Raw genomic sequence first — 20037 nt, forward strand, 5'->3', positions numbered from 1 at the left:
TCCTATGCAATTTGGTCTTTGTGTGTAAGCTGTAGCAATGGGAATATTTTCTTTGTTATGCCTGAGTTCTTTGTTCAAGACCACAGTATAAGGAATGGATGAGGGTAGCATGCTGCTATGTTGAGTATCTGATAGAGACATCTAGCCGCAGATTCCTTAACTAAGAATATCCCCTGGCATCAGACAGGATCCGGAGGAAATTTTGTGCAGCAACACCTCTGCGCGCGCAAATTGCTGATTTGCTTTGACTGAGTGTGCCCTGGGATCCTGCCAAACAGGTACCCAGGGCCTGTGTTCCTTCCCTAAAACTGCATTGAAACCTACACCCAATTGGCATCTCTGGCCACATGTCCGTCCCTGGTAACTGGTACCCAGGGCACTGTTGTAGGAGAGTAGAGTCTGCTTTCTATGTTCACCCCCACTTTTTGCTTTTGCTTCACTGGTTTTCGACTTAGATGTGGCTGTGGGCCTGCTAATCAGACCCACAGCCCAGCTGTTCTCTCTCTAAATTCATACTATGTACTCTAGGTACATAACCCAATTGGTAAGGATCACCCTCTAGGGCCCTTTACAGTGTACCTTAGGTACCCAGGGCATGGGTGTACCCTAGGCCTACCAGGGGCTGCAGCATGTATTATGCCACCCCTGGCTGGCCTCCCATTATGACACAACTGGCTGATCACTCAGCTGGGGCAAGGTCGTGTAATCACCCCTTGCTTAGGTATAGTATTCCTATATCTACCTCATATATAGACACATGGGTAACCTTTCAGTCACTCCTATGGCAGGCCTTAACAATCCCGAAGGCAGCGTGCTTGGTAACATGTGAGATGGTGCTCTAGCATGAGCTGAGCCTGTCTGCAGCTTTCGGAACCATGTCATTATAGCTGTTCTATGATATCGCCTACCATATACTGTTAAAGTGCCTTATAATCCTCGCGGTTATGGTAACTATGGTTTGGCTTTATCAAAACATGTCGTGTAAGGTGTCTAACACTTTGGAATACTACCCCCACACCATTGCTGGCGATGAGGATAGTATTCCTCCCTTCTAGAGGGAGAAGACATGTTGAAGACCTACTACCCGGTTAAAGTTAACCAGAGCCCCAGCATCACAAAATGGATGCTGCTGCCACAGACACCAGTCTGACCTCCTGCTGTTGGGAGTCCTTCCAGCGAGGGAGGCTTGGACAATAGGTTTCCTGCCTTGGGAGGTGCTAGCACCACCCTAGACAGGACTTAGTGTATTGGGGCAGGGAGGGATGAAAGAAACGAGACACTGCCTGGGGCACACAAGGTGTCCCATGCATAGTCCGTTTCAAACCGGTGCTGGGGCTCTCCAGCCCCAGTCCTGGCGCGAAACTGGATAAAGGGAAGGGGGTGTAACCACCCCCCTCCCTGGTCCCACCCATAGGAGGGACCTAGCAGGTAACCCAGCCCCCCAGATTAGTATAAGAGTGGGAGCTGAGTCCCTAGGACTTTGGATTATCCTGAAAACTGCAACTTGAACAGAAACTCTGGACCTTCGACATTCAACTACGGAAGAAGACTGAAGAATCTCCCTTGTGGCCAAGGAGTGGCCACCCTGTGCAAACAGGCACCAACAAGCGACCTGCCGTTTGCTTGGCCCAAGTTCTACGAGGAACCGACTGCAGAGCCCGACCAGCGCCTTGACTTCCAGACTTCTCCGACCCTGATCCACATCCACAGCAAAGCTGAGATCCGTAGAGGCGACGAGAGACGTGGGACCGGCTACCTGGGAAAATTGGCTACTAGCTTCCAGCGCAGCTTCTGAGGCATCCTCGAAGTTGTGCTCTGGGGATTGAGAAGCCCCAACCCCGAGCACCATCTGCACCGAAGATCAGCCCTCCACACTCCACGAGTTCTGCGTGGGGCCCTTCTGCATTCTCCTGCTCGACGCGTCTGTCCAGTTGCTTACCCGTTGGCTAGTAACCTCAGCGACGACGAACCCTTGACTTTCCACCGCTGGTTTGGCTCCTCCAGACTGGCGCTTGCTTCCCTGTGAAAGAGAAGCACCTCAGGCCTTCCTGGTCTGCAACAGAAGCGAATACTTCATCCTGCGTGGGTTGCGTTTGCCAAGGCTTGTTGGGTCCGAACTCGCCAGCGACGCCGCCAACTGCAAGAGCGCTCGTGGGACAGCTCGTCTCCTGGTTCTGGTCGCCCTCGACGCCTCCTGGTACCTGTGGCTGCTGCGACAAGCTTCACCTCTTCACCTGCATCTTCACGACATCGCCTGGTTCCTTCCTGGTTCCTTCCCGGCTCCTGGCTGGTGACCTAGACTCTGTCCCTTCTGCTTGCAGGTACTCTCCTTCTTGATTCCAACCTTGGAATCCACCGGACACTCTTCACTGACTGCCTGTCAGCATCTTTTCTTCAGGCATCCATAGGAGTCGACGACGAAACCCGACGCAAGTTCACACCTATGCACCCGCAGCCCGTGGGCTAGGTAAACTGAGTACTCCGGTGCTCACAAGGGTATTGACTATCCTAGGGTCTAGTTTCCAAGTCTCTAACTCCTAGCTCTTTCCGAAGTGTCCTAAAACTCTTAATTTCTAAACATCACTATTTCTATCGACTTTAACGCATTACGAGTGAGTGTTTCCACTCTGCATCTGAATCCCGTGGGCCTCCCACTGCCTAGCAACTGGTAATATAGTGTAGCCCCAGCGATTCCCTAGGCCTAGGCCTAACCTGTGTTCGTGACAGTGGTTCTTATACCACTTACTTAGTATATGGTTTATGTGGCCCCTAGGGCCTAACTGTATTACTTACCTGTGCGACTTATGTATGCTTAAATAAGATTGTGTTGTACTTACCTCGAATCTCATAAAGAGTGCTGAGGGTATTTTGACTAGAATAAATACATCCTATTTTTATATATATCTGTTGTGGTGTCCTTTCATTTGGTATTCAAGGGATTGCAAATGGTATAACAGCTGGCTTCACATGCCATACAGAGTTTAGCCTAAGACTGCTCTTGTCCGTGCTACCACTAGGATAGCTGGTCTATAAGGTTGACTTTACAACCAATCACCATAAGGGTTGTTTGGACTGATACAAGGTGTACACTAGAACTAGTGACTTCATATATCCGGCCAACTTCTCACAACTGTGACCAGAGAAGGCCCCTAAGGGCTGCGGCACTTATTGTGCCACCCTTAGAGGCCCTGTACCCTGACGCACACACACTGCTTTTACAGGCTGAGTGTCTGAATGCAGAACAAAACAAAGAGTCGACATGGCACACATCCCTGTGTGCCATGACCACAACACACTGCCCTGGCATTCCTCCGTCACCCCTCTAGCTGGTTGCCCTATGCCAGTGGTGTGGGCACAGGTGCATGAGCCCTGTACCCCTACAGTACCCAGGTCCATTCCTGGACACTGTAAGTTCAGTGCTGCCATTAAGAGTATATGGTGCTGGGAGCTTGTCATCACAAACTTCACAGCACCATAATGGCAACACTGAAGACTGAGAAGTTTGGTATCAAACTTCTCAGCACATTAAACCCATACTGATGCCAGTGTGGGATTTAATGTAAAATGCACGACAGAGGGCAACTTAGCGTTCCCCCCTGAAACTAACCTACAACCCGTGTCCTGACTGACATGTTGCTGGACCCCTGGGTAGAGAGCCATCCGCTCTCGTGGGTCTGCATCAATGCACATCCTGGGCGAGGTCCCAGGATGGGCAGGGGAAGCTTCACAGGCATGTCGCCTTTGTGAGCCTCCCCTGACCACTTGCTGTACTCAGCAACTGGTCCCCACCGGTTCTAGCCCCCACTCTGGCGGGAAGACTGGCAGGAAAGCCCAAGTGAAGAAAGGGGGTGTGCCTGCCTCTGCCAACCCCACCCCTCAGGTGGGGGAGGCGAGGTGAAGCACAACTCCGGGCTCTCGCCAGCTTGAGGATGGGGAGCCCTGCCCAATGAGGACTAGGCTCCTGCCCCCCTCCCACTGGAGAGTGGCAGGTTAGGGGGTGTACCCCCCCCCAGGGAAGGGACCCATTGGTCCCTGCCCTTTACCTACCTGTAACGCCCCTAAATTTAGTATTTAGGGGCACCCTGAACCTTCCTTCCACAGATCCCGATTCCGAAACAAGAAGAAGAACAAGAAGAAAGAAGACCTGCTGTGCACCTGCTAACAAGAGGACGATACAAACTGACTTGGCCCCGGCCCTACAGGCCTGTCGATCCTTGAACCTGCTCCTGCTAAATCCCGGCATCTCCAGTGGTCAGCAACCTCGAAAACCCCGGAGGACCTGACTGCCTTGCTCACCTAAAGACTGGGACTCCCACGAGCAGTGGTTCTGCTCAAACAGCAACAACCCCTGGTGCAAGCCAGGAACCGCGAATCCAGCACATTCTTCACCCGCCGAGCCCGCCCTGTGCCTGAGTGAACAAAGACCACGAGGACGTCCCCCCAGTGACTGTGACCAAGCATCCAGCACCCAAGGACCCTCCTCAACGCTCCTGACGACGCCTGCAGCCTCAGAACCAGGGACCCCCCCAACTGCGACCAGCAGAGGGTAAGATTTCCCGATGCCTAAAGACACCCCTGCACCCGGCGTCCTGCGGCCCCCTGTGCTCAACTCCTGGGTGCCTACCTAACCTACAGCTTCCCAACTTACCCCTCGAAGTGGTGGTCGCACTTGAAGAATCTCCGTCCCCTAGCTTGCAGCCTTTGTTCATCTTGCAGCTTCTCCATTGCAATACATTGGGCGCCCGAAGGCCCAAAAGCACCCTGCACCCAGCCGCCCGAGTGCCCCTGGAAGTGCAACATCTATCTTACTTGCCTTGTGTGAGTGACCAGGAGCGCAGCTCCCACAGCCACGTGGCCTGCCTGCAAGCAGCCACCAACCAAAAGCCCCCTGCCCGCCATAGGCTTACATTGGGCCTAACTCTCTCTGCACCTGGCTGCCCCTGTGCCGCTGAGGGTGTAACAACGGTACCTACCTGACCCTGGGAGACCCCTGAGTCTATGCCCAGATCCTTAACTCTGCCAGTCGAGTACTTCACTAAAAATCAGCCGAAAAACGAAAACAAAATTACTCACCTGTTAGCAGGAGAGATCCCAGTGCTTGATCTTGGTGCCCAGCACTGACCCTGAAAAGTAATTACAACTGTGTTTAACCGATAACCAAACTTTCCTCCATAGGATAACATTGCCTGGTTATTGCCAGAAATTCTTTCAAGTGTCGATTTTTGAAACATACAGATATTCCTTAAAAATCGCCTGTGTAACAAAAACGATTTCTTTCAACTGTTTACAGGAGATGCACCAGGGCTAAAATCCAGGATCCAGCCCTGAGTAAGAAAAACCTATGCAAAGTAATTGAAATTGCCTTTACTTAAAAATTCCCATTGAGCTCAATGTTATAATTGTGTTTAACTTGTGTTGCCTATTGCAACAACTGTGTTCAGTTCTTGAGTGCGTGAGACCATTTGCTGACTGAGTGTGTACATCAAATGCTTTACTCTGTCCTCTGATACTGCTTACTGCTCGACCACTTTAGAGAGTAAGGTTATATCTAACTTTAGCCTCTGCCAAACCTCTGGGGACTGTGGACTCTGTACACACTGAACCTTACTTTGGTACAGTATACACAGAGCCACTTTCTTACACCGGCGCGCTGACATCAGTTTCCTTTTTTTCCGCACCCGACGCGGATCCAGGAGTAAGCAGGTACTTTCACCTGGCCTATTTCCCACGCCTTCTGGACGCCTTCGGGCATCTGGGAACAGTGTGTGATGCCTTCGGGCTTTAAGGCATGTGAGATGTCGGCTACCGATCCGCACGCGATCTGCATGTGGTGCCTAGGAGCGCACCACGACTCCAAGGAGTGCAACGCCTGCCAGCAAATGAGGCTGAAGTCCCTGCGGGAGCGCCAGATGAAAATATTGGCCGCCCGGATGTCCCACTCGGCGCCCCCGCGCCACTGTCCCTCTCGGGCTGGGCCTTCTGATCTAGTTCAGTCACAGAGTCGTTGTCGCGGACGTCATTCGCCTCACGCAGGTAAGCGGAAGCACAAGTCACGGAGGTCGTCGGCCTCACTTCACCGTGACAGTGGTGGTCAAAGCTCCCTTTCCTTGCCGGATGCTGACCCCAGGAGTCGACCCCCTTATACCCACCCTTTCCGGGTGATGGGGCGACTCCGAACAAGATGGAAGCCTATTTTAAGGCTCTGCACTCCCATTTTTGGGTCACCTCCTCTCCCTGGCGCGCCTTCGGTCCCCACAGTGGAGGTAGGGACTCAGGTCGGATTTTCGCCGGCGGGTTCGCCCTCTGCGCCGGCCGAGGTCCTTGACTCCGGTTCCAGAGTAGGTGTGACGTCGAGCCAATCCGCCATGTCTCCACACAACTCTTTGCGGCTTCCTGTGCCGGCGGTGGCTGCACTGGGGGTATCGACTCCGTGTCGACATCCTTCCTCTCCAAAGGGCTCAGTGGAGGGTGAGTCGACGCCGGTCCGGGACCAGGGCGAGTCGCCTCTGCTTATAGTCGACATCGATACGATGCCGCCTCGAAGCCGGTTATCGTCGGGGATGGCGCCGGTCCCTATTGTTCCTCTGTTTGAGGGGGATGCGGACCCAGGGGTGTCTCCTTGTCCTTTGGCTCAGCTGCCCCTTGGCCAGTGGCCCACTGCTCATCCGACTGCGCCGTCTCTTTTTTTCTGTTGGACAAGTTAGCCTTCAACCGTCCCCTACAGATGATCTGCTATCGCGTCTGGGGGTTGCTCCCTACTGTATTCATTGTTACGGAGGGCTGATGCTTTCTTTACGCTTCTGCGATGCTTAGTTCTCCCCTCCTTTATCCGTGGTGGGTAGTGCTTTTCGTACTTAGTTCTTGCATGGGGGCATCTTTGCCGCTTGGACTGCTCATGTACATTTCCTTGTGCCTTGCTTTCCTGAGTACTTCCCAGGCACGGGTTTCTTCCTCTTCCCCGTCTGCCATCCGAGCAGGATTTACGGCATACTTCTACTTCGGGATGCTGCTGCTGCAGCTCTCTGTGGAGGTGCTCTCCTCAGGATGTTCACTGTCTTATGTGATCTTGTATGCACATCTCTATATAGTTTATGTGACTCTATGTAGGTTTCGTACTGGTTCCTCCCTGTACTGGTCAACCTTCCAGTTTGTCTCACAGGGGACCGTGGCTTTTCCCTGCAGGGTGGCTAGTGTCGCTTATAGAGCTGGGCTTTATCTGTCCGGTTCTGCTGCACAACAGCTGTTGCTACCTATGGTGTACTCTTGTTTCTTGTATGCTATTCATCTTTTCTGACTGAGTCTTCTCCTGATGTTGGTTCTGTCTGGCGTTTGCAAACACCCAGGGGTCACGTACACTAGGTCCTTGCTGCGGTGTCCTTGGTCTTGCCATAGTTTTCTTGTGGGTGCAGTCATGAATTCTGTGTGTGTTTGCTTCACGGATCGTTTTCACAGGTTACGTGCCTAGTGAGGCATCTCTCGCATCTAGACTATTCTTGCGGCACTCCCTTGTGCCTTTCCTTTTACGTGGTGTGGTTTTGGCGGAACACACCGTCTGCCCTGTGTCCTTATGACATCGCATGTGCTTTTTGAGGTCATGAGTGTATGTCATTTTGTTTTTAACGTCCGTCCTTTCACATGTCTTTTGTGACGGGGTGATTGCCCACTGGCGAGTCTGGTGTCTCTAGTGACGTTGGCTCTTCCTGGGCATGGTCAGCATTCTACCGATGCTGTCCCCAATGTCCTAGCTGGTGCGTTTCCACAGTGCTTCTTCCCCTGTTGTGCATGCTTGACCTGTATGCTTGGACTCGGTCATACCGTCTTGTCCTCTCTCTGGGCTCTTCTCTTTTGCGGACCCGACGGATCCTGCGAATCCCTCGGTTCCTACGATCACTTCCTTTTCTTTTACGGAAGTTTTGGGCTCTCTCGTTCCGCACTGCCCTTCTGTGCTCCCTTTCTACGCTGTGTACACTAATGGGCTTTCATGCCGCCCCTCGGCGGCTTGTGATTCCTTTGTCTCCCATTGCCTGTCGCTCCTTGCGGAGCTTCCTGGTCTGGTATTGGCCACTCTGGCATTGTTGCCTCACTGTGTTTAGTCAACTTCTTGACAACTGGGTTCCTTTTGGAACTTGGTGGGTTTCATTCGCAGAAACGCTTCCAAGGGGGTATGGCTTTGGTATCTATTCTAAGTTAAGGAATCTGCAGCTAGATGTCTCTATCAGATGTACTAGTTACCTTTGGTAACGATGTATCTGGTAGAGACACAGTCTAGTCACAGATTCCTTAACGCCCGCCCATCCTCCCCGTTCTGCGAGGACCTTTCAGGTTGGGTTTTATGCACCCCCCTCCCTCTGGGTGGCTTTGTCTTCCTGCGGGGTGACATCTTTCATCCTCCCTCCTTGGGAGAATGATTCCTTCTGTTTTACTTGTTCTACTCCCCCCATTCTCCTGATGGTGGGAGGGTTCATGTCTCCTCCTACATTCCTACACCCTGGTTCTTCCAGTGTGGGGCCTTCTAATGTTCTTCTACCCTCCCTCCCACCTTCTCCATTGTTTTGGGGTCTCTTGTCTTTGACTCTACTACATTCAATTGGTCTGGGGTCTCTTTGACTGTGCCTTACTCCAATAGTTCTCTTACAGGGGATATGGCATGTCTAGTGTTGCCGACCCTCGGACAAGAGACCCCAAAACAATGGAGAAGGTGGGAGGGAGGGTAGAAGAACATTATAAGGCCCCACATTGGAAGAACCAGGGTGTAGGAATGTAGGAGGAGACATGAACCCTCGGTAGATCGTCTTTAATATTGTGGTTCAGGTCTTTGTTGCCTGTCACGATTAGATATATGATTGCAGGCTTTCTGTTGTCTGCCTTGGCATTCTTTTCATGTATCGTTTGCCTCGGGGGAGGGTGATGCCTTCGCTTTTGTAGGGTAACTTCTCAGAGCACTACTCTGCTCTTCTCTTCAATTGTTTTCAGTTTACAGTGCTTGTCACTGACCCTTATGGTAATGTTTCTCACCATTCGATTCTTTTTGTTTCACTGATTTTCATCATTTTTCACACACTGTTCCCGTACTCTCACAGTTTTTGGTATTGGCGCCGCGTTGTGGTGCGGAAAAGTTTCTCCGAAGAAAACTGACGTCAGCGCGCCGGAAGGGACTTATATGGCTCCGCTGACGTCATGTCCGCGGACGACGTCAGGGTGGGGCCATGCGGCGCTGTCCCCGGGTGCGCAGAGGTGCTGCTGCAAAAATATTCCGGATCCAGTCTGACGCCTGGGGATATTCTAAGTTAAGGAATCTGCGGCTAGACTGTGTCTCTACCAGATACATCATTACCGAAGGTAAGTAACTCATACTTTAGTGTCTTGATTACATTTTCAGGGTTTGTGTTGTGTCTGATTCCTCAGGGCCACCTCACTGTTCACAACAGAATAGTATGCAGCAGCATTACTTTGATGACTAGTGGTGCCAAATGAGTAATAGATTTTTTGGATAGCAAATCGTTTCCAGACAATGCTATATAGCAGCTGGACCAAGTCTTCTAAGAACTTGAAAAATGTGTCACTGCACAGAGGTGCACTTGGCCGGTTAGATACCCTCAGTTCCATATCGGTTTGGCGCCCACAGTTCCATATTTATTCCCAGGAATTATTGTACACTGTTATGGATGTTAGAGTTGTGACAGATCACTAGATGAATTGAGAGATGCAAGAGGTTGGTGGGTAGCTCAGCTGCCGTGTGTGATGTCTACTCTCTTAATGTCAACACTCTAAATGTACCCCATACTTTTTTATGTACAGCTCCTTCCTAGAGGTACTGAATTCTTCAAAAGTCTATGCATTTGTTGCCAAAATGCATAAACTCAGTGGGTCATTTAGTCCCTGGCCCCCACCTCTGGTGTAAGGCATTAGTAAATCTTGCCTAGTTTACAGGGTGACCATTGTAATATTTTCCTCCTGTTTTCTGGAAGCGTTTTGGACATCTCGCCTATATCATAGCTCTACTGGCATAAAAGCTGCAAAATTAAAACATGTATTACAAATATGAACACTTTCAGCGCTTTCCTATGTGCACATTAGAACATTTATCTGCTTTTTTTGTTTTAGCACCGCATGAGGCCTGAAATTGCGCAGTTGTTGACACCACACATTTATGATAACCTGAAAAACCACCAATCCGTCTATCAGTATGACAGAGTCAAGGTAACTAATAACTATTTATCATTCTCTGAAAGTGAGTTCACAGTCTTTGGATCTCTTTCTTTTCAACTTTGTTGTTTACTGTGTTATTATCATGACTTGATCATTTGTCTGCCATTTCATGCATTTAATAAATCCTTGATATGAGGTGTATCTGAATGATCCAGCACAGTGCTAAGCTCTCGCCATCGATTTTTCCCTATGATTCCTGCAGAACAGTCTTCACCCAGCCCTATATTCCATTGGATTACTTTGCCTTGCTTTCTGCCTTGTGTCGTACCTTTGTTTTTTTCTGTCTTGAGACTGTTTAGCAGTGTTCCGGCCACATTATTAACATATCTGTTAATTTTCCTCAGCTCAGTTCATCTCCACTGGCTTTTTAAAAAAAACATATATCTAACATATATAAGCTATATTTGCTTATCTAATTTATGCTCTGTGAGACCGACCCTCCAGGATCTAGGAAATTTAGGAGCAGCAAGGTAATCCTTGTCACAAATATTGCCTGGTTGCCGAGGAGCTTTAGATGCCAACATATTAATGTGGTCTTACTGACTAGTAGAGTAACCTTGTATCTGATAGAGACTACTAGCCGCAGATTCCTTAACGTAGAATTATCCCCAGGCGTGAGACTGGACCCAGAAAACTTTCTTTGCCCCAGCATCTCTGCTCGCCGGGGGGGCGGTACCACGCGACTCCGCCCTGACGTAGTCCGCAGGCGTGACGTCAGCGAGGTCACATAAGCCCCACCACAGCGCGCTGGCATCAGTTTCCTTCTTTTCTGGGTGCAACGCGGATCCGGATCATGTCCCCGACCTGTTTTCAGGCCTTCTTTTCACGCTTTGCGTTGTGGGACAGTGTGCGAATGCCTTCAGGCTTTAAGGCGTGCTCATCTTGCGCGCGTCAGATGTCGGCGACAGACCCTCATCATGTGGTGTTTGGGCGAGCACCATGATTCCACGGACTGCAACGCTTGCCAGCATCTGAAGCCTAAGTCCCGGCGGGAGCGCCGGATGAAACTCCTTTCGGCCCGCTTGTCCAGATCGGTGTCGTCTCCGCGTCCATCCCCCGGGGAAGGGTCCAAGAATCGCCGATTCCGACATCGCACGTCACCGAGGCCCCTAGCACGTCGCTCACCCATCGGTAAGTCTTATAGCTTGCCCCCGAGGCCTGGTCCCCGCTCTGCGGAGGGCGCGGGTTCTCTGCAGAACATACGGCCTCATTCGTCGCCACCCTACCCGCTGTTTCCCGGCGTCGTGGCAACCAGGGCCCAAATGGAGGCCTATGCTGCGGCTCTGCAGGCTTCCTTGGCCCCTCCTCCTCTTCCTGGGACGTCCGCAGATCCCTTGCCACGTGCGGGGCCTTCCGCGGAGTCGCCAACGGGTTCGGTTTCAGGTTTTGGAGGTGTGGTGTTGTCAGGGTGCGGCCCTACGGGGTTCCCCTCTTCAGCCCACGGCGGCTCTGCCTCGCCGCAAACCCCTGAGGGGGTCCCTATGGTGTCGCGGGAGGTCGCCGGGACTCGCGGCTCGTCCCCCTCGGTCCTCTGGGCAGGCGGCGGTCTTTCCAGAGGCCGAGCTGATGCCGCTCAGGCGCTGGCGGCCCTGGCGGCGCTGCGGGTGCTGGCAAGGGGCCAGGGTGTGTCCCCGGTTCCCTCTCGCCTCCGTACGCAGGCGGCTGCTTCATCGGAAGTTGGGTCGGTGCCTTTTCGGTGCCGTTCTTTCGCCGACCCGGAGCCGGCCCCGCCCCATTCTCCTAGGGCACAAGTGGTGGTGGAGGTTATCTCGGTGTCCCCTCCAGCGCCGGTCGATGTCACGCCGGCGCCTGTGGCGGACTCCACGGCGTCGGGTCGTAGACTTGTCTCCAGAGGCCCCCTCCTCTCCGAAGGTTCGTCAACTTTTTGTTTCTTCTTCCCTGGAGATGGGATGCCGCGTCGTGGCCTTTTCCCCGGCGTCTTCCAAGGAGGGCTCTTAAGCCGTCCCCGTGGCTACAGCCTTCCCCGGAGACACATCAGGTCCCCCACTCGTCCGTGATTCTTCCACCATTCCGGGGCTGGCCATTTCTTGCTCCAGCTGGACTCTGGGATGACCGGCTTAGTTTACAGCCGTCACCATTCGAAGCTTCGCTCCATAATTCTCTTCTGTGGGCCTGGGGGCGTCCTGCCACGGGGGATCCGTTGTCCCAGTCGCTCCTCCACCACCACCGTCCTGCTCCGCATCATCCAGTCTGCCTTTCTTTCCACCCTTCTACCCAGGGCCCTCTTCTGCAGACTGCTTTTCCTTCCTTACCTTTGGTGTTATTTCCTCCGTCACAGGAGGCCCGGTGGTTGGATTCATGGGGGCGTAACATCTGCGCTTTTCTAGTGCTGCTTTGCGCGCGCTCAACACGCTTTGTGTATTGACCAGGGCTACTTCCAGCTTGTGGGATTCCGTGGAGTCCCTTCTGTCTGGTGTCTCTCCAGAAGGCGTCTGCGCTGATCTGCGGCGCCATGTGATGGATGGCTGGGAGTTGGCCGCGTTTATTCTTCGTTCGGCCCTGGATGTTTCTGATGCTCTCGGTTGCACTATGGCAAGTTTAGTGGCTCTCCGTCGCCATGCTTGGTTGAGGGAAAACGTTTTCCCTGAGAATGTTAGAGCCGTCTGGTTCACCTGTCTTTTGATGGGGTGTGTAGGAGAGTAGGGTCTGCTTTCTATGTTCACCCCCACTTTTTGCTTTTGCTTTACTGGTTTTCGACTTAGATGTGGCTTTTGGCCTGCTAACCAGACCCACAGCCCTGCTGTTCTCTCTCTAAATTGATACTATGTACTTTAGGTGCATAACCCATTTGGATAGGATCACCTTATTGGCCCCTGTACAGTGTACCTTCGGTACCCAGGGCATAGGTGTACCCTAGGCCTACCAGGGGCTGCAGCATGTATTATGCCACCCCTGGCCTGGCCTTCCATTATGACACAACTGGCTGATCACTCAGCTGGGGCAAGGTTGTGTAATCACCCCTTGCTTAGGTGTAGTATTCCTATACCTATCTTACATATAGACACATGTGTACCTATCAGCCACTCCTATGGCAGGCCTTAACAATCCTGGAGGCAGAGTGCTTGGTAACATGTGAGATGGTGCTCTAGCATGAGCTGAGCCTTTCTGCAGCTTTCGGAACCATGTCCTTATAGCTGTTCTATGATATAGCCTACCATATACTCTTAAAGTGCCTTATAATCTTAAACGGTTATGGTAACTATGGTTTGGCTGTATCAAAACATGTCGTGTAAGGTGTCTAACACTTTGGAATAATACCCCCATCCCATTTCTGGGGATGAGGATATTATCCCTCCCTTCTAGAGGGAGAAGACATGTTGTAACCTACTTACCCGGTTAAAGTAACCAGAGCCCCAGCATCACAAAATGGATGCTGCTGCCACGACACAAGTCTGACCTCCTGCTGCTGGGAGTGATCCCGGCAAGGGAGGCTTGGACAATAGGTTTCCTGCCTTGGGAGGTGCGAGCACCACCCCAGACAGGCCTTAGTGTATTGGGGCAGGGAGGGATGAATGAAACGAGACACTGCCTGGGGCACACAAGGTGTCCCATGCATAGTCCAGTTCAAACCGGTGCTGGGGCACACCAGCCCCAGTCCTGGCGCGAAACTGGACAAAGGGAAGGGGGTGTAACCACCCCCCTCCCAGGTCCCACCCATAAGGCGTGACCTAGCAGGCAACCCAGCCCCCCAGATTAGTATAAGAGTGGTAGCTGGGCCCCAGGAGATTAGATTATCCTGAACCTGCAACTTGAACAGAAACTCTGGACCTTCGACATTCGACGAAAGAAGAAGACTGAAGAATCTCCCTTGTGGCCAAGGAGTGGCTACCCTGTGCAAACAGGCACCATCAAGAGACTACCCTTTGCTTTGCTGAAGTTCTACGAGGGACCGACTGCAGAGCCCGACCAGAGCCTTGACTTCCAGACTTCTCCGACCCTGATCCACATCCACAGCCTGGCTGAGATCCGTGGAGGCGACGAGAGACGTGGGACCGGCTACCTGGGAAAAGTGACGAGTATCTTCCAGCGCAGCTTCTGAGGTACCCTCGAAGTTGTGCACCGGGGATTGAGAAGCCCCAACCCCAAGCACCATCTGCACCGAAGATCAGCCCCCCACACTCCACGAGTCCTGCGTGGGGCCCTTCTGCATTTTCCTGCTTGCCGCGTCTGTCCGGTTGCTTGCCCGTTGGCTAGCGGCCTCTGTGACGACACACCTTGAAATCTTCACTGCTGGTTTGGCTCCTCCAGACTGGCTCCCGCTTCTTTGCAAAAGAGAAGCACCCCAGACCTTCCTGGTCTGCATCAGAAGCAAGTCCTCCGTTCTTCGTGGGTTCCGCTTGCCAAGGCTTGGTGAGTCCTAGTTCGACTTCGACGCCGCCGACAGCAAGAGCCTTCGTGGGACAGCTCGCCTCCTGGTCCTGGTCGTCCTCGACGTCTCCTGGTACCAGTGGCTGCAGCGACAAGCTTCACCCTTCACCTGCAATCTTAACGACATCGCCTGGTTCCTGCCTGGTTCCACGTGGTCACTGGCTAGTGACCTTGACTCTGTCCCTTCTGCTTGCAGGTACCCTTCCTTCTTGATCCCGGCCTTGGGATCCACCGGACACTCTGCACTGACTGCCTGTCAGCAACTTTCCTTCAGGCATCCATAGAAGTCCACGACGAAACCCGACGCAAGTTCACACCTATGCACCCGCAGCCCGTGGGCTAGGTAACTTGGGTACTTCGGTGCTCACAAGGGTAGTGACTATCCTAGGGTCTAGTTTCCGAGTCTCGACTCTCTAGCTGCTTCAGAAGTGTCCTTAAACTGCTTATTTCAAAACTGTACTATTTCTATCAACTATACGCATTACGCGTGAGTGTTTCCACTCTGCACCTGAATCCCGTGGGCCTCCCACTTCCTAACTGTTGGTAGTGTAGTGTAGCCCCAGCGATTCCCTAGGCCTAGGCCTATCCTATTTCCGTGACAGTGGTCCTTATACCACTTCTTTAGTATATGGTTTGCGTGGCCCCTAGGGCCTAACTGTAATACTTACCTGTGTGACTTAATGTATGCTTGAATAAGACTGTGTTGTACTTACCTCTAATCTCATAAAGAGTGCTGAGGGTTTGACTAGAATAAATACACTTTATTTTATATATATACCTGTTGTGGTGTCCTTTCATTTGGTATTCAAGGGATTATATATGGTATCACAGCTGGCTTCACATGCCATTCAGAGTTTAGCCTAAGACTGCTCTTGTCCATGCTACCACTAGGATAGCTGGTCTATAAGGTTGACTTTACAACCAATCACCATAAGGGTTGTTTGGACTGATATAAGGTGTACACTAGAACTAGTGACATCATACATCAGGCCAACTTCTCACAGGGTGCTTTTGTTTAACACCCATGCGGATGCCGCCATTCAGCGGCTCCCTGCGGGGCTCCGTCCTCCTCACCCTCCATAAACTTGGCTTGTCGGTCCTCTGCTGCTTTATGGGCGGCGTTATCCCACCCTTTTTTCGAGGGTCTTGTGGTTCGGTTGGACCGTCTGTGTATTCTGTGTGGGTTGGCGTGCCTTCGGGGTCCTTAGGTTGACCCCTTTGTACTGTTGGCTGCTGGGACAGCCCCTTTGGCTTTTGTGGTTCTTTGGTTGTTGGTACACCCGTATGTGTCCTCAGGTTGGGCCTTCTGTATGTTTTTTGTTTGGCTGATTGGCAAGCCGTCTGTGGTTCTGTCTGCAGGTCCTTTATGTTCTTGTCCTCTGCTGCGGGGTTTTTCCCTAAGAGGTGTTCCCATGTTTTCCTGGGATGTATCATACCCTATGTGGGGTACTTGTAGCTATTGTATAGCTCTGTCCTGCGATGGGAAGGTATGGTCGCCTTTTTTCTGGTTCCCTGCCTTTCCTGGCATCACTGTATACCGCTGGGGCGGTCTCTTGTGTATTGTCCGGGCGCAGCTTGCGCTGCTCCAGGTTCTGTTATTCTCAGTGTTCGCTACATCGCTCGCCCAGTCTGGCATGCTGTCTATGGTGACTTGTTGTGGCGTTTCCGCCTTTCTGTCTGGCATTTCAGCCTGGTCCTCTGTCTGGTGTTCCAGGGGGGCTAGGTTTCTCCTGGCTTTCCTGTGTTCTGGTTGACGGCTTGGGTCCGTCCTCCGTGTCTCTCCTCTTTCTCTTCTGGCTGGTCCCACTTCTCTTCGTGGGTCGGTGTGTGTGTCTATTGAACAACCTTCCTTTGGGGATTGTTCTGAATTTCCCTGGCCTCTGCCCTTGGCTTGCGCCTGGCTTGTTCTGGGTGCACTGCTCCTTGGTACTGTCAGCTGCCGGCTGCGCATGCCTGCTCGTTCTGGTCTGCCGCCGTGGCCCATATTGTGTTCCCTTGTGCCCCTGCCTCTTGTTCTGCTGGGGCTTTGTGCACCTGTGCCTTTCTTCTTGCGCCTGGATTTCTTGGCTGTGGAGCTGTTCCTGCCTTGCCTGTTTCCTTGCGGCTGATGCCTGTTCAGCTGTCCTCTATCGCTGTGTGTTTTCCTACGGCAGGCTCTGTCTCCGGTTCTACCTCTTCTCCCTGGAGTTGGGGTGGTTCTTTTCCTTCTGGGTGCTCCTCTGCAGCTGTCTGTCCCTACGAGGGTTTTTGGCAGTTGTACCTTGGATGGGCTTGGGGTCTCCTAGTCTTCCCTTCGCCTTGTTCTTGCTTACTTCTGCTTGGAAGGGGCTGGGCCGCCCTTCTTGTCCCCGTGACACGTCCCCTGCTGGGGCCCTGTGTTTCTTCCTACTGGGGAGGTTCTCTCGCAAGCCCTCCTCCCCTCTGGGTATGGCTAGGGTATCTATTCTACGTTAAGGAATCTGCGGCTAGTAGTCTATCAGATGTACAAGTTACTTACCTTCGGTAACAACGTATCTGGTAGAGACAATTCTAGCCGCAGATTCCTTCACGGCCCGCCCTTCCTCCCCGTTCTGCGAGGGCCTTCAGTGTGGTTTTCTGCACTCGCCTCCCTCCGGGGGGCCTGTCTTCTGTGGGTGTCCGCTTCGCTTTCTCCTGGACAGGATGCTTAGTTTTCTTGATTTTTCCACCCCTTCCCTTATGATACATGGTCGGTTGGTTCATGTGTGCTTCTGCATCCCTCCACCCTGGTTTTTTCTCCAGTGTAGGGGCCTACTTTTACACTTCTCCCTTTTACTTGCTTGGGGTTTCTGATTCCTTTACAGTCCTGCCTGTGCCTCGCCCTTTTCGCTCCTTTCAGGGGATACAGCCCTCCTTGATGGTGTCGTCTGGGAGTGACTTGCTGTTACTCCTCTGTTCCAGGCTTGTTGCCCTTCGCTGTTGTGGATGGTGCTTGCAGTCTCTCTCTCTCTCTCTTCTGCTATGGCATTTTTCGCATGCTTTCTGCCTCCAGGGAGGACGTCGCCTTAGCTTGCAAGGGTGTTCCTCAGAGCGGTGCTCTGCTCATTCCCCGCTATGGCTTTCACCGCTATGGCTTTTTGTACCTTAGTGCTTGGCGCTTTTCCAACTGGTGCTGTTCCTCATCTTTAATTTTTTCTCTTTTCTGTTTCACTGCTTTTTTGCACACTGTTCCCATACTCTCCACAGTTTTGTTTGTGATGGCTGCGCGTTGTGGCGCGGAAAAGTTCTCAGAGGAAAACTGATGTCAGCGTGCTGTGGTGGGGCTTATGTGACCTCACTGACATCACGTCCGTGGACGACGTAAGGGCGGAGTCGCGTGGTAACGCCCCCCTCCAGGCGCGCAGGGATGCTAGGGGAAAGAAAGTTTTCCGGGTCCAGTCTCACGCCTGGGGATAATTCTACGTTAAGGAATCTGCGGATAGAATCGTCTCTACCAGATACATCGTTACCGAAGGTAAGTAACTTGTACAGCAAGCTTTAACTTCAGGGTGGGAGTGAAGTTAAACTGACAAGATTTACATTGTCCAGTCAGGATATTATCTTTACGAAATGAATAAGACTTTTATTCACTACTAGCTTCACTAATTTAGTGGTCTGTGATAGTTTCATTGTTAAATATATCACTACTGATTCAGGGTTCAATAGGCTACTCTTTTGAAGTGTAGTCTACACTCCGAGAGCGCTCACTGAAAATGTATATGCAGCCTAAGCTTTTACTGTTGCTTACACAATCTTTTAGTTTTGTGTGTCCTTGGTCGGGCAGGTATCTGTGCTGGTTTTCTAATGCAACTCTGTGGCTGCACAGCTGGTTGTATGGCGGAGGCAAGAATGGTTAAACCACGCATGCCTCTACAACGCAACCCGAACCAGGAATCCGACTTAACCACGCATTTTCGATGTAAAGGCGCGTTTGGTAAGGGAATGTGCATCGTTAGGTGCACCACTACCCCGACCCTTCCCCCTGCCCAAAGCTTCTATCTTCCCTACCTCGCCCCCCTACCCCTCGCTGAGTCCTAAAACCTACCCGGTTCTGCCCTTAAAGCTACCCCTACTCTGCCCCTGCCATGAGGCCTGAAACCCTGCTCCCTTTTTTAAAAAAAAACTATCTCGAACCCCCCCCCCACCCCAAGGCCTAAAACGAACCCTGTGCTGCCTTCAAAACTACCCCTACCCCCCGCCTAAAACCCTTCCCACCCCAGCTCTCCAAACTACCCCGGCCCTCTCTCACACTGAGCCTTAAAACTTATCCTCACCCCTAAACCCCCTCCAAACTCAGCCCTTAAGACTACCCAAACCCACTTCCACCACCCTGAGTCCTAAGACCGGAAACTCTGCCCCCTCCAAAAATTACCTAAACCCCACCCTAAGCCCTAAAACCGACACACAACCTTGTTTTTGTAGAGGTGTTGCTGTTTGCATTCCACAGGCGGAACTGCTTGTAATGGGCGGGTAGATACAAAGCACACCTTATTGCTAAATTGAAGCACTAGTTGATCCAAATCAAATATGCAACAACCTTAGACCATATTACATACATGGCAAATTTTCTCTGTTTGCGCCACAGCGCAGCTTTATTATTGCAGTAGCAACCCACAACTTTGGGGAATATTTGAGGACCTGCAATCAGGGAATGTTCATGTATGCTCAAAACTCCTGTACATATTCATTTTGCACTTGAGGGGGGTAGGTTCAGGAGACAGTCATGACAGACAACACACATGATCTGTAGGAAACATCCCACCATGCCGTGGAGGTAAAAAGTCCCATACCCCTTAACTAACTGCAATTGATCAACAGTCCTGTTGTGGTGGGGACCATGGAACAGCAATCACACATATTGAAAGGAGGTTCAGATTCAGTAAACCACTATCTCTAGCACAGCGTAGTACTCTACCGGGGGCCCGGGTGGTAGGGGAAACCTAGCCAAATCATAAAACAAACCTTGGCAAGAGACTTGTGGCACAAGACTACTGTGCTGATAGAGATATGGTCTAACAAGAATTATAGAATTGAGAGAAGGGCAACACTAAGCTCCGGAAAAATTTCAATTACAGCGGTGCAATTGGTGTAATTTTGCGTCACATTTGTTACGCAAAGAATCCGAAATTCCACCTTTACGCCACGTTATGTGATTACATACTGCTCGCAGCACACAAACATTACATGCAGTTGCTGTTTGCAATAGTTGTGGTTTTTGCACAGTTTCTTTAGTTTGAATACACCTTCACACCAAAAATGTAGCACCAAATGCTTTTTTGCATTTTGCATATTTTTCCAGACATTTCGTGTAATTGCGCAAATGCAAATTTTGCACACCCCTAGTAGGTACACGGTTATTAAACCAGAGAGTTTTGACCTTCCACACTCCATACTATCATCAGTGTGCCCATTCCTATTGACCTTCTCCCCACTCATCATCTA

The 20037-nt window shown here is 51.6% G+C and overlaps 1 protein-coding gene across 1 annotated transcript in view; it reads left to right on the top strand.

The window, feature by feature from the left end:
• The window catches only part of LOC146822728 (NFX1-type zinc finger-containing protein 1-like), a 1573298-nt gene that overhangs the window by 1463467 nt on the left and 89794 nt on the right, over positions 1-20037 (top strand). Inside the window, exon 18 of the mRNA XM_085606923.1 lies at positions 10105-10200. Within this exon, the coding sequence (XP_085463049.1) occupies positions 10105-10200 (96 nt within the window). The remainder of the gene's footprint in view (positions 1-10104; positions 10201-20037) is intronic.

Source organism: Triturus cristatus, chromosome 5_2 (assembly GCF_964204655.1).
Source record: "Triturus cristatus chromosome 5_2, aTriCri1.1, whole genome shotgun sequence".
NCBI classification, from domain to species: Eukaryota; Metazoa; Chordata; class Amphibia; order Caudata; family Salamandridae; genus Triturus; species Triturus cristatus.